The 13,555-nt window shown below is 39.2% G+C and overlaps 1 protein-coding gene across 1 annotated transcript in view; it reads right to left on the bottom strand.

Moving 5' to 3' along the window:
- Positions 1-13,555, bottom strand: part of CHD7 (chromodomain helicase DNA binding protein 7) — a 132,978-nt gene that overhangs the window by 84,730 nt on the left and 34,693 nt on the right. Inside the window, exon 2 of the mRNA XM_067290491.1 lies at positions 3,769-5,626. Within this exon, the coding sequence (XP_067146592.1) occupies positions 3,769-5,451 (1,683 nt within the window). The 5' untranslated portion in view covers positions 5,452-5,626. The remainder of the gene's footprint in view (positions 1-3,768; positions 5,627-13,555) is intronic.

The following is a 13,555-nucleotide window of genomic DNA, read 5'->3' as shown; positions in this document are numbered from 1 at the left end:
TCTACTACTTCCATAACCATTCCTAATGTTTTACTCCTTTGCCTGTCATAGCATATTTTCAGATAGCCATCCAACACCAAGATCCTGTTCCTGAGCAGTGGTAACCAGCTCAGACACCTTTACTGTCCACCTGAGAACAACATCTTCTCTTGTGCTTTGTTCTACATTTGTCTTTAGAGATTTTTGTCTGTCATTTCATTGCACAGGCAGCATGCCTTGATTTACACAGCTTGCGGCCAAGCAACTGACATTCCAGTTGTATTTCTTTCTAATTATTTAGTTTCATTATTGTAAGGTCCTTCTCCATTCTGTACTTGGCACTCAACTTTACTCTTTGAATATCTTAACAATAGCAGCAACCTTTGTCATCTCTCTTCACTCTTTTCCAGGTCGATTATGAACATATTAAAGAGCATTAAGCTCAGCACAGATCCCTCCACTGTGAAAACAAGTTGACTCCTACCCTCAGCTTTGTACCTTGGCCAATCACCTGGCCATGGTAGAGCCTTTCTCCCCATCCCATAGCCACTGAACTCTTCTAAAAGACGTTGGTGAGGAACATTTTCAAAACATCACTTTGAAAATCAAGCACAGTAATTGAATGTCCCAGTGTTATAGTCGTTCTTATAAACGGTTACCTATAAAAACCTGAATTCAGCAACTGACTACTAACAAGGTCCTAATAACCTTGCTTAGCTCTGTGCTACTAATCTAGACCAGCTGAACTGTCAATCACTAGTTGTATCTCCCAATCAAAATAATTTGCCATTTTGTACACAAGGAACAAAGAATCCTAAAACTGACACAGTAATCTCCTTCAAGTTAAAAGCAAAACAACTTCACTTTCCTTCCAAGATATCTAAAAACAAAACAGTAATTTGGTTAACCACAAGTATTACAGCCTTCCCATGATAAGGCTAGCTTCAAATCACTGAAAAATAATTACTAAGATGACTTCCATTGATTTAAAAGTACAGTGATTTTAATTTCCCTGACTAAACTCATTTTTCTTAATTAATTGTATACAAATAAAAACAACCTAGTCATTTAAATAAGTGTTCTTTAGTGAACAGTCTTCTGCCAACTGACATGAAGAAAAAAAAACAAGACATTGTCAGACAGGATAACTACAAATTCTGTATTTCATCTTAAGAGCAGGGTTTTCACACATCTGCATTTTTCCCTAGGGGGTGGGGAGGAACAGAGTTTCATTGACCTGAACAATATATATTTGATCCAAACAGTTTTCAAGGGGGAAATACCTTCCTTTCAAGTGTTTCATTACTATAGTCAGGTTTAACACAAACACACTAAACTGCACCTATCATCTCTCAAACTTATTACTTAAAGGGAAGGTATGTAACAATAACTTGTACCAAATAAAAACTTAACAGAAGCAGACTAACAGAGAAGTTACTTGGCTAGCTACAATTGTCTGAATTACTGATTTTAATCAAGTAACTTGAATTTTCATGTGTTTTTCCTCTAATTATTTAGTTTCAACACTTACCTTTGTTCAAGCTACTTATCTGCAGTTTAAAACTTCGTAATAGATTGCACAGATCATTTAAAACTTGAGCTGCCTGTATTTTACCTCCTCAGTGATTAAAGGAAAACGAATGTTCCAAGAACATTTAAAAAACCTTTCCTTTCTACAAGTAGACCTTCTCCTCCCAAACCATCTGTTGCTGCTAAAAAAAAGTTTATTGGATGATCAGAGGAAAACACCGAATTAACTCCTAATGCAGAACACCACAGTTTTAGAGCTCAGTGTTTACTACAATGGATCTTAAGTCCTTCCTCCCCACCACCCATCACCACTAGTAGTGAAAGGTATGAGCAATGCCATCTCACCTATTTTTGTTTCTTTACTATTTCATACATCTTGTGTTACCGTTTCTATGATTTCCTTTCAAGTTTTTAAGTTTTTCTCCTAGACATATTAGCCTTTATTGTGGGGGGGGAGGGGGGGAACAAAACAAAAACAAAAAAAACAAACTCTGCAGTCCTGTACCTCTCTTGCCATTTGTCAACATTTTTGTACTAATTTCTCCATGCTGTCATTCCTTCTTTTCCAAATTTCTGCTCATTCTGTTGTTTTCTGAAGGCAGTCATGAGTTCTCTCCTTTTTTGTCCCTCTTACCCAACACAGTTGATAACCCAAGCAGTATTGTCAAGAACTCTTTCCCTCCATGAGGGAGCGATGGACTGAACACAGGTTCTATGTGCACGCAAGAACTGGAATTTATATTCTCCAAACAAAGCATGTGCATGCAGGTGCGGGGGAGGAAGGGAAAAATACATGTAGAAAATTTCACACTAATTTGGGGGGTGTGGGGATGGTCTTGAAGACATTCTTTCTTCCTTTCAAGAGCACAGCTTCCTCTTCCCTCCCATAAAGATCCTGTCCTTTCCCTTACCCCAGCTTAGTCCCTGATTTCCCTTCCAGGACTTCAGCGCCCTACGGCATATCCAGTGCTTCCCCCCTCCTTTCTTCCATGGAGAATGTGGAAGCTTCTCCCAGCTGCTGAGCTGCTACATCTACCACTCCTTGTCAGCTGCCTTTCTGCAGTACGTGCATCTGATTCCCAGACCCACCTCATGCTGTGCTGAGCAGCTAACAGAAGCAGCCGGCAGGCAGCACTGGAAGGGACTGCTGAGCAGCTGCTTTCCGCACAGTCCTGGGACACTGGCTAGGACAGCTGTTTATATGATTTATTAGGCTTATTGTAGCATCGTATCATTATGACTGCATTCCAACAATTGTCTCCAAATACGGGGAGAGCTACTTGGCATTAACTACTGACTGTTTTTTCTAAAAAAAACAAAAAAACAAAAAAAAACACCAAACACCAAAAAAAAAAAAACACTGATATCCTGGCCACCTATTCATTCAGTACCAAAACTTCTTACATGATTGACTGATAGAGCCAGAGGCAAGTGATGGCAAACCTAAGGATCCCAAAAGGCAGCTTTTCAGCTCAAGCTTAATACACTAACACATAATCAAACCTGCTAAGCTACAGAAGGATCAGATGTTTTAACATTTCCATCTTTTAATTAAAAAATAACACAGGAGCAATATATTTTCATTGAAATCCAACAGATCAGAGACTCAGTAAAATAAAACTTTCATACTATCTGAGATTTCATTTAAGTTTTAGAAGATCTAATCTGAGACTACGATTCACATCTGTTGTCTTCTTTTTATATAAACTGTTGCCCCATCACTTAGGGCTGAAAAAGTTCATCCTGAAAATTTTTTCACATGTAAAAACTCAGCTTTAACATAGAAAAATAAAACATTCCTATAGTATTTATAGAAAATCTTCAGTTTGGTTAAAGCAAATCCATTATAAAATTAACTTTTTCCTACAAGTTTGCAAATATGAAAATTATTAGTTTAAATGACAATTGTCACACATGCTTTCCATTTTCCCCTCAAAGGGACCAACGTGATTTAAAAAAAAAAAAAAAAAAAAAAAAAAAAACACCGCCCCACAACCCACAAGTCTTCCGTTCTTCCTATTGCTGTATCAGATTTAGGTATATCCATAGTGTTATCCTGTAAGTACTATAAGAACATTAGCAAGCTACCTGAATCTCATTTTACCTTTTGTTTCTGCGTAGCAAGAAAACCCAATAACAAGTAATAACAACAAAAAGGGAGGTCAAACAAGAACAGCTATTTTAAAACCATAAATCTTGTGTATACTGAAATGCATTATGGTAATTTAAAGAATTTTCTGCTCATTGGAAGTATCTTACCTGAAGGACAGGCACTTTTTGTGGTGTGTTTTGTGGTGACTGGTGAAGCTGTGCCCAAGGCTGATGATGAGGATGTGGGGGTGGTGAAGACTGATGATGTATCCCTGGATGAGGCTGCATGGGAGGACAGGTTGGCATTTGCTGTTGAAAAGACTGCTGTTGACTGGGAAGCTGCTGGCCAGATATTAGTCGTTCTTGTATTGCTTGTGGATCTGCAAGGCCAACACCTGGACAACCATTTGGTCTCATGTGCCCACCCATCTCCCGTGGTGCTGAAGACATACCCATAAACGGACGATTCTGTTGCATGTTTCGGGGGCCCATATTCCTTTGTCCAATTCCCATGGCACCAGGGGGCTGGTGTGACGGCTGAGGATGGGGTATATTTGGATAACTGCCAACTTCCATTGGTATTCCAGCGCTACCAGGTCTAACCTGTGGAGGGGGTGTACCTGCTGGATTACTCATTGCTTTCATAGGTGACATGGGAGGTGGAGAGGCATAAGTTCCCTGAGGCTGTGAAGGGTGCATAGTTTGTGTGTTCATTTGGTTAAGTGAGCCACTAGGGTGGATGGGTTGCTGGTGCATTAGTCCTTGACCACTGTTTGACGGAAATCCTACAGCATTTGGGTATCTTGGTACAGACTGATTCATTGGAGTGTTATTTGTAAGGCCTAAATTCTGATTCATCCCTGTATTATTAACTAATCCCTGATTAAGGTTACTGTAAGGATATCGAGAATACTGCCCTGAGTTGTTTATAGTAGGTGAGGGTACCGTCTGGCTCCGAGAACTAAAATTAAGTGTTTGCGGCCTAACAGCACCCTGCTGAGGAGGATTAGGGGAGAATCTGGGACTGTGGGCTACTGATTCTCCATGGAGAGCAGTGGGGGGATGGTGGTGAAATTGCTGGACTGAGTGTCGTAAAGAAGGTGCCATACTGGGATTCTGCTGGGGCACATGAGACAAGTGGCCAGGTCCTGAGGTGGCAATGAAAGGGTTTCCCTGATTAAGGCCTTCTTGGCCTTGAGAAAACTGGTTCATCCTCTGCTGTTGCGGCTGACCATGCTGTTGCATTGAAAAATCACCACGAGCCATGTAGTTTCCCATCTGCTGCATGTGCTGAGGATGGCCCTGCCCAGGGGGTCCAGAGGGTGCCTGTGGTGGTTGTGTCGGCTGTGGTTGTTGTTGCTGTTGCTGCTGGTATGGTGCTCTTATCTGGTCTGGCACTTGAACTGCCCGTGGTCCCCACATGGAGCCACTGTCTACAAAGGGTTGCCCGTGTCTTTCATTCTGCATGCTAGGATAGACTCCCATCTGACCACCAGCACCACTGCCGTGAGGAACCTGAGGAACTGGAGGGTTGTGATACTGTGAATGAGGAGATGCTATACCATTCCCAGGGGTATTGCTTATCATTCTGTTCGGCTGATCCATCAGGTGCATTTTCTGCTGTTCATATTGATTATAGTGATCAAAATGGGTCAACTTTGCTTGATTTTGATTTGCAGGGGGATGATGAAGAGATGACTGTAAAGAGGGAAATCCTTGATCCATGGGCATTTGTTGCCCCATAGGATTTACTGTGTTTTCTGGATATCCACATTCTCCAAGACCTTCCAGCCCTTCACTGAAAATATTCCCATCTTCTCCAAAAAGACTCATCATTCCTGGATCTGCCATCTTTTTTCAGCACACAGCTCCTCAGAGCTACAACTAGAATGCTAGTCTGTGCTTCACCTCGGTGAGGTGTTTTGTCCTCAAAGCCTTTAATCCTCAACTAATCTCCTTCATGTCATTCCATATTTCCTTAATTCTTTTGGACCACGCAGTGTCAGGCAAAGTCTGGTTACTGCTCCTAGAGGAAGTGGGGGAAGTGGAAGAAAAGAAAAGGAAATATTGAAACAAATAACATCAGACAATATATAGAAAATATACTTGACTGTTTTAGACAACATCAGCTAGTCCCAGCCTCCAAAACACATCTTAAAAATCTATTTTGCTTTAAGGATTCATTAGCTTTATCAGAAGCTTTATTATGATAGAGAGTTAGGAAGCAAGCAAAACACTAGCCTTAACCTTAAATTAATCCATTCACTACACTTCCTAGTGTTCCTTTCTTGGGTGGAATAGAACAAAAGAACACAACATGCAGCAGCAGCAGCTGCCACAGCAGGTAGGCAGATGTACGAATATAGCCAAGCAGCCCATCTGCCAAACTAAAGCCCTGAAAACGCTCTAGTTACCAACAGCATGTCCTTAACCTTATTCCCCTGAGCTGCGTAATCAGATGAGCAAGCACCAGCACCAAGCCCTTTGGCAGACTTAAAGTTAGTTATATGGACAACAGATTTTTCTGACCCTTTAACATACCAAACTCCAAAACCTAACTTTACATTTAAGTCTTCTTTGCCACACTTTTTTTTTTTTAATTTAATCAAGCTGTAAATTGAGAAACAACATGATGCTTCTTCCCATTTAAACAAAACTATACAAACAATTTGTATAAGAAAATTAAATTCAAAAGCCTCATTCTAAGATAAGGTAGATTTCTGAATCCATATCATAATTTCCCTCATGATGATAAAGGGGGATACAATCACTGGAGTTCATTATCTTCACACAATCATGTTACTAACTATAACATTTCAGAAGACCACACTAAAGTTTAGTTTGCTCCAGAATTATAATCTTGAAAACTCACTAAGGAAAACCAGTAATGACAAATGAATTTAAATAATAAATACTAACCTAATGAGATATACACTTGGACTTCAGAAAATAATGTACTTGAACAGAATAGTTTCAAAAAAGCTCCAGATTAGCTTTTCCACAGCAAAGAATTGCATGTTCTGAAATGGTGCTTTGCCCACCCCACCGCCCTCAAAGAAAACTCACAAGATTTTGTTTGAATCTGCTTATTTTGAACAAAACTAGTCTAATGATATCTTTCCTTCTTAAAATCAGAAATTTAGATGCTATGGCTTATATCTGAAAACAAAGTTTAAGATGACAGTCAAGGAAGTCTGTCCATGTAAGCAAATGAAAACTGAACACTTCTTTTTACACCTTTGTCATTATTTGCAACTGTACTTGCAGATACCTACTTGCCCTTGATCAGCGATAAAGCAAAACAAGATTTACAAATTTGTACTTTTCTCTTTTGCATTTTGGGGCGGAGGAGGGAAGATTTCAATCACTTTCCCTTCAGTTAAAATGCCTGGCATTCTGTATTCAATTTGACCCAAACAAGTCTAGGGATAACCTATCAGCACGTTTATTACACTTTTTGTAGCCATTGTCAAGAGGACCTTCTACAGCATGAAGCAGAGGGCGAGAGGGAAAGCACATGCATTTATCACTTCTCTTAAAATAGCATTTGAATGTCATCTTTAAAACTACGCTCTTAAATCTCTTTAGTGCTTGGCTGGGATATTAACACTTGTATTTCTAAATCACTTGGGGGTAAACTCCTACATGCCACATTCATCTCAAATACCTATTTCTTTTGACTTGGTTTTCTTTATTATACAGAAGCCATCTGTAATATTTGCCACCTCAATCAGTTTCTTAAAACAGAGCATAAGAAAATTCCAGCAACAAAGCAAGAAGGAACCTTCTCCATTGATTCAAGCTTGCAGTGCAAGCTTCGGGCCTCCAGAGCAGGTCACTCTGTCATGGTGAAGATCCCTCCATTGATTTAAGATCACCTGAAGAGTTCTGATACTTCTACCTCCACTAATGCACGCTGCATTTAGAAGATGGCAAAAGTGTATGGAAGATCTCCATTCAGCAGAACAGCCTCTCCACTTGGAAACGCTGAAAAGCACAGTGCATAGCTACTACTGTTACTACACAATATCAAACCTGAGCCAACCAGAGGATCTGACCCATCAGCTAATCTATTTATAGCCACAGAATTATGAACAGGTGAGAGTTTGTTCACTAATTTATTACATAAATCATGCCTAAGAGAATCATTTTGAAGACACAAGCACGTCCTACCCTCCCAATGCAGTAATGAAACTTTGCAATAAAAATAACTGAAACCTACATAGTAAAATTCTCACTTTAATTATTACAGACAACATGACATAGGATCTCCAGAAATCAAACACACATTTGAATTGTACTGCTTAGCTTACTGTTCATCAGCTGACAGGCTTCCAATAAAATTGAAGTGAGGGTCAGCCACTAACAACTGTCAACATCAGCTAACAGGACCTGCTACTATACCCACAGAAACAAAAGGAAAATAAGGTAAGGGTTTTGTTTAATTAAAGACACCTTAATTCCTGCCCAGCTGACCCCATCCCAGTTTGCAGATTTGAACTAGGTACTGTCACTTACAATGAATGAGATGTACTATGAAACTAGAACACTTCAGTTTCCTGAGCATATACTCTTTAAAAAGAAAAAATGATCTCTAAGTTTATGAAGCAGTGTGTACACAAATAAATGCAACACCTAAATTAAAAGTGAAAACACTGTCACTATTTAAGATTTTAGGTTTGCATTTTATCTAGAACATGAGATCAGTTCACACTTCAGCTGTTTAGCTGTTGCTAAAGCAATCAGGTTTAAAACACAGCATGTGAATGTGCTTGAGAATTTGTTTCCAAACTGTAGTAGTATTTTTTCAGCTTTAAGTTCAACCTTAAGTTTAATGACAACAGCCCTTTACAGTCAGAAATTGTGCTCCCAAACCTTATTCTACCTCCCCAAATAAGAGAGCCACACCTCCATGATGCAACATATGGCTAACAGAGCATGTTTAGGAATGAAGGACAACAGTGATCAAAATAAGACAACTTTTTGGTAAGAGAACAGTCAATGTTGGAATTACCTAGTAAGCTCTGAACCTTCTATGCTAATAGGATAGACGTCTTCCAGATAGTTAAGCAAGTCATGAGGCGGAGAAGGTAGGGTCACAATTTTAAATTTATGCTGAAACAGTTATTTCTGAAGTAGGCAGCCTTACTGTAAGTTGTAATAATTTCTGTGCTTCTTTCATTACAAGCAACATCACCTTCTCTGCTTAAATCCTCAAGGCTGGTCAAGTTTAAACAAAAGAAATAAAGAAAAAACCCACAGGAACTCACAGACATAGCAATTGCATTAGAGAGTAATTCTAGCTAAGATATTCACATCCCCAGTTCATTTCCTCACAAAAGCAAACGTACTAACATCAAGGCTGGACCAAGACTGACAACAGTAAGTTCAGCACAGTCTTTTTTTTGGCTTAAATACTCTAAAAACCCTAAAATTCGTGTACCATTTTCTCCATTTTCCCATCAGTCAAAACCAGCTGTTATTCACAAAACAGTGACTATTTTTCAGGGACAAAGGAGAGAATATCTGAATCCTAGAAAGATTGCTGAGTAAGTTTGTGAACATACAAAAAGATAGCAAGCATAAGAACAGCAAGCCTTTTTAGTCTTAACCAAAATACACAGATTTTGGTATAAAGTTCTATAGTCTCTCTATTCCCAAAACTGAAAGTTTATACCAGCAAGACTGGACCCAGAAGAGTCTGTGAATAGGTTTCCCTAACACTTGCCTAGACAACATATTTCTGTTCAAAGTGATGGTGTGATCCCAACCACCAGGACGCAGTCAATTGCTTAATGACCCTGTTGTCTCAACAGACAAAGCTTGCATTTACCCTAGTCTACAACGTTCCAATCTTGATCTGCTAGACCCAGTTTTTAAATAGTAGTTAACCATCGTTCAGCTTAATATTCTGGATCGACATGGACTGAGCAGCCTTGGTCAGCTCCTCACTTTTTGGAATGGAACATAACTGGCTGCCACATTAAGTCTAACCTGACTTAGCACTGCAAAACCTAAAATTTGAACTTCCTTACTCTTGCTCCCAAAGCAGCAGGTATCAACACTCAAGAACAAAAAGCAGCAAGGGCAACAAACAGATTTATGTGCCCCCCACAATGTCATCTTTACGTTCTTATGTTCAGAATAACTTTCTGCAATAAACACGTCACCCAATTCAAGTCTCGCTCTTCCTGCACAAGAAATTCAGCAGTATTTCTTGACAGCCAAGCAGCAAGTAAACGGAATAAACAGAATTTGGAAAAGTAGCTGTCTTCTTTATGAACGTCCCAAAATGTTTCTCCAAACTAATTCTTTAATGCTAGAAGTGGTTTTTTTTGTTGTTTTTTTTTTTTTAATTAGACACATCATACACAGCTGATATTTTTACAAAGCATCTTGGACACAATTCTGAAGTACTTGACAGATACCAAACAAAACAATTACTTATATAATGGAATGACACACCTGCAATGCAAATAACACCTCATTTTGAAGCAGTAGGCTGAAATAGGCCTCATGCTAAAACAAAGTCATGCCAAAGGTCATTTTGAGGCTGAAGCCTCAAAACGTAGGATTAAAAAATAGCCTACTAAATCTACATTTAAACATTTTATATAAAAGTGCTTTTCAAAACTGCTAAGCTCCTATTGGCTGTTAAGGGCAATCATTTGAATATTTGCCACATGGAAGTAGATGACATCAATGACAGTAACCACAGTCATATTTTTCTTTCATGAACAAAGTTGGAGGCAAAATATTCAAAAAATTTATAAACATATGTAACAACCTGACAACACAGTAAAAGTTATGCCAAGAGTTCATACAGTGGAAGACAGCTGATCAGTGCTGTCAGCTTATTCACCTATTGAGTGATCAGCACTTTCGATGCAAAGTTATGCAAGTGCCTAGCTGCACATGTAGGAACTATGCCTAGTCTCCTCGTTTAAGGCTTAGTTCTCATTTATATCATAGACAACTCTTCATGCACAGTACATTCCCCCTGCATAGAGACAAACCAAAATAAAACAGCAGATCTGTAAGTCAATTATAACATGATTTTGACTGTTGCTTCCAATGAAACTTGGTTATCCAAATGACTAAAAGCCACTTTTTTAATGTGGAATGCTTTCCTAATACAAACTTCAGACAGTATGGTTGTGTTAAAAATTAAGTTTCTATCAGATCAAAGGATGTTGGGATTCCCCCCCCCCTCCCCCCGTGAAGGGAGAGCAGACTTGCAAGGATGAAAAGAATGACCTCATGCAGTTCAGGAATATTCTACCTCCTGTGGGAAGAGTCAGCAAATACAGTATAAATATTTCTGAGAAGTTTAATTTTACACCTATCCAGTTAGTTAGTCTTTCGGAGAAGAACCTTCCTTCCAGAAATTTGCAGTGGCAAATTTAAGGCAGTCAATATCTTGTTAAGGTTGCTGGTAGGGAGGGCAAAAACTTCATCTGCCTTTCCTCAAAAGTCATAGTTTAATTGACTGTACTTGTGCAAAAACCAACATGAATATTATTCAGCAACATTTTTGGGGCAAGAAATGCATGTAATGGTAAGTTTCTCATAAAATACTTAAGTAGGAACCAGATTGCATTTTATTTCCTTAATACATCATGGACTTTGGCAAAGAACTGGCTTTTACAGAAGCAACTGAGGGCACAACAGCCTTAGAATATTTGGCAGCTTGTTGCTGTCAAGCAGCTGATGCGAGAATGACCAGCCAGAGTTCAGCCTGTGCCACGCATTTGGAAACAATATCCTACGTCATTCAAGTTCACAGCGGCTTTGATACAAGAACTACAACAGCATCACCTAGGAGTACTATGATGCAAACCCACCACGTCTTGTTGTAACAAGAGATACTCCAAATCTGAATGACTTTTCCTCTATATTCACTATAGCGGCTGGATCACAAACAGTGTTCTCAACACGAGAACTGCCAATTTTAAATCAGCATCTATGAAGTTAAATAAGAAGCCTCAAACACGATCTTTTCTTTCCAGTCCAGAAGGAGAAAAAGGCAAATTTTCTAGCCATTTATTAAAACTATGTATTCAGACGTTTCTTATTTGAGGTACAAAGGAATAAAAAAACGGTTTTACATTTAAGTGCATTATAAATGGGGGACGGGGGAGAGAAGCAAGTCTATGCCAGAAACACCTCAGTTTTAGTGTTATGTAGCTTGGAATTTTAAGAGGCCTTTTTTGGTCATACGACCATCCTCTATCCCAATGTAAGTTTAAAATACATTGAGAAGGAGGAGGTTTATCTAAAAATAGTCCTAGATAAGTAAGAGAAACAATTGCAGTCACAAAAATATTTCAGGAATACTTTGGAAAATATTTGATACAGAGTTATTGCAAGATAACACCGCTAATGAGGAACAGTAACACATTTTACATAACTCCGTAAATTATGTTTGAATCTTAGGCGTACAGCCCATATAGTCAATATTATTTTGAGTTTTGATCAGACAGCAACATTTCTTAGTCATCAGTGCGAAGTATACATTCTGCTAATGTCAATACGTGGTTCAAGTTACTGATCTGATATATAGCTATGTGACGATAACATGAACAAAAAGCCCAAGCAAGGCTGGGGGGGAGGTGTCAGAGAGAAGACTTATATTGTTGCCATCAGTCACCAAGAAATCTCCTAGCAATTACATTCTCTTATAAAGCTGACACTAAACCAGCGGAGGATTCAAGAGGTGGGGCCAGCGGCGACCTGCTGAGGCGCTGAAAAAACACCAAGCACAACTGATTACTCTTGTTAAGGGCCATGCTTTTTGTACACCTACTGCAGTTGTCACTGATTAACTAACTGATCTGGCAATTTCCTACATTCTTTTGCATTTAAAAGGGATCTGAGAAGCTGAGAGGCATCCCCTTTCATATTCCAGGAGAAGTTTCAGACTGCACCCTGTCCTGACCACGCTGCGGAGGGGCCCCTGTTCAAACAGGCTCCTCTGCAGCACACAGGCAGCCCTCCTCCCCCCCGCCCAGCCCCAGCCTGGCAGGGCTGCAGCTGAAAATAATTTATCTGTTCTCTCTGCAAGAGCCCAGCATATGTGATTGGGAGGGAAACGTATCCATCATGAATAAACTTGAGCACAAAGACAGGCTGAGTGTCACAGGATACAAAAGGGCAGAGGTCACAGCAGTAAGCTGGAGGGTTTGCGCAGGGCTCTGCCTTTTAATGCACGGCTGCTTCATTCATTTTTGGCATGCAAAGCAGCAACATTAGGCAAGAGCATTGAGTTTTTAACATCTCACCAAGTAAAGGAGTACCGGCTAGATGACAAAAGGCTAAATGACAAAACCGTCATAACCAACAAAATAATCGGGTGATGAAGGAGCAGAATTCAAAGTAAAACAGAATCGCCTCAGAATCACTAAATTGTTGAAAATAGCTCACGATGTTTACATACAGAAAGCTGGGAACTGTAAAAATTCATGAGGTGGATACTCGAATGTTTCCCAGGGTTTCTAAACGTGATTTTCACAGAAATATATTTTTTTAATCATGGGCAGGTTTTAAGATTTAATCATGTCCCAAAAGGCTATTTCCAGCTGCAGAATTATGAGCACTTTAAAGTAGCCAGACCCTATATTTTACTTTACCTGTTATAAGGCCAATACAATCATGTTTCATTCATAGTTTATGAAGTCTGAAAAACCGCTTGATGAAATTACAGTTACCAATACCACACATGGTATATTTGTCCATGTATATTCTATAATCATTTCAATTTATGACTTGTACTTAAGAGTCACTTTCCTGTACATGTGTTCTTCATAAATACTGGTAGATCACAGTCTGCATTTGTACAGGAACCACATATCCACACTCATTTTTGTGAAGATAAATACACCTTATATATCCAAAGTGAAAAGCCAGAGTTTTCACTGAACTAAAAGAACACACTTCAGAACTGCAGAACAAAATG

Source organism: Apteryx mantelli, chromosome 2, assembly GCF_036417845.1.
Source record: "Apteryx mantelli isolate bAptMan1 chromosome 2, bAptMan1.hap1, whole genome shotgun sequence".
NCBI classification, from domain to species: domain Eukaryota; kingdom Metazoa; phylum Chordata; class Aves; order Apterygiformes; family Apterygidae; genus Apteryx; species Apteryx mantelli.
Note: the sequence above shows the minus strand (reverse complement) of the source record. Positions and strands in the feature narration are given on the sequence as shown.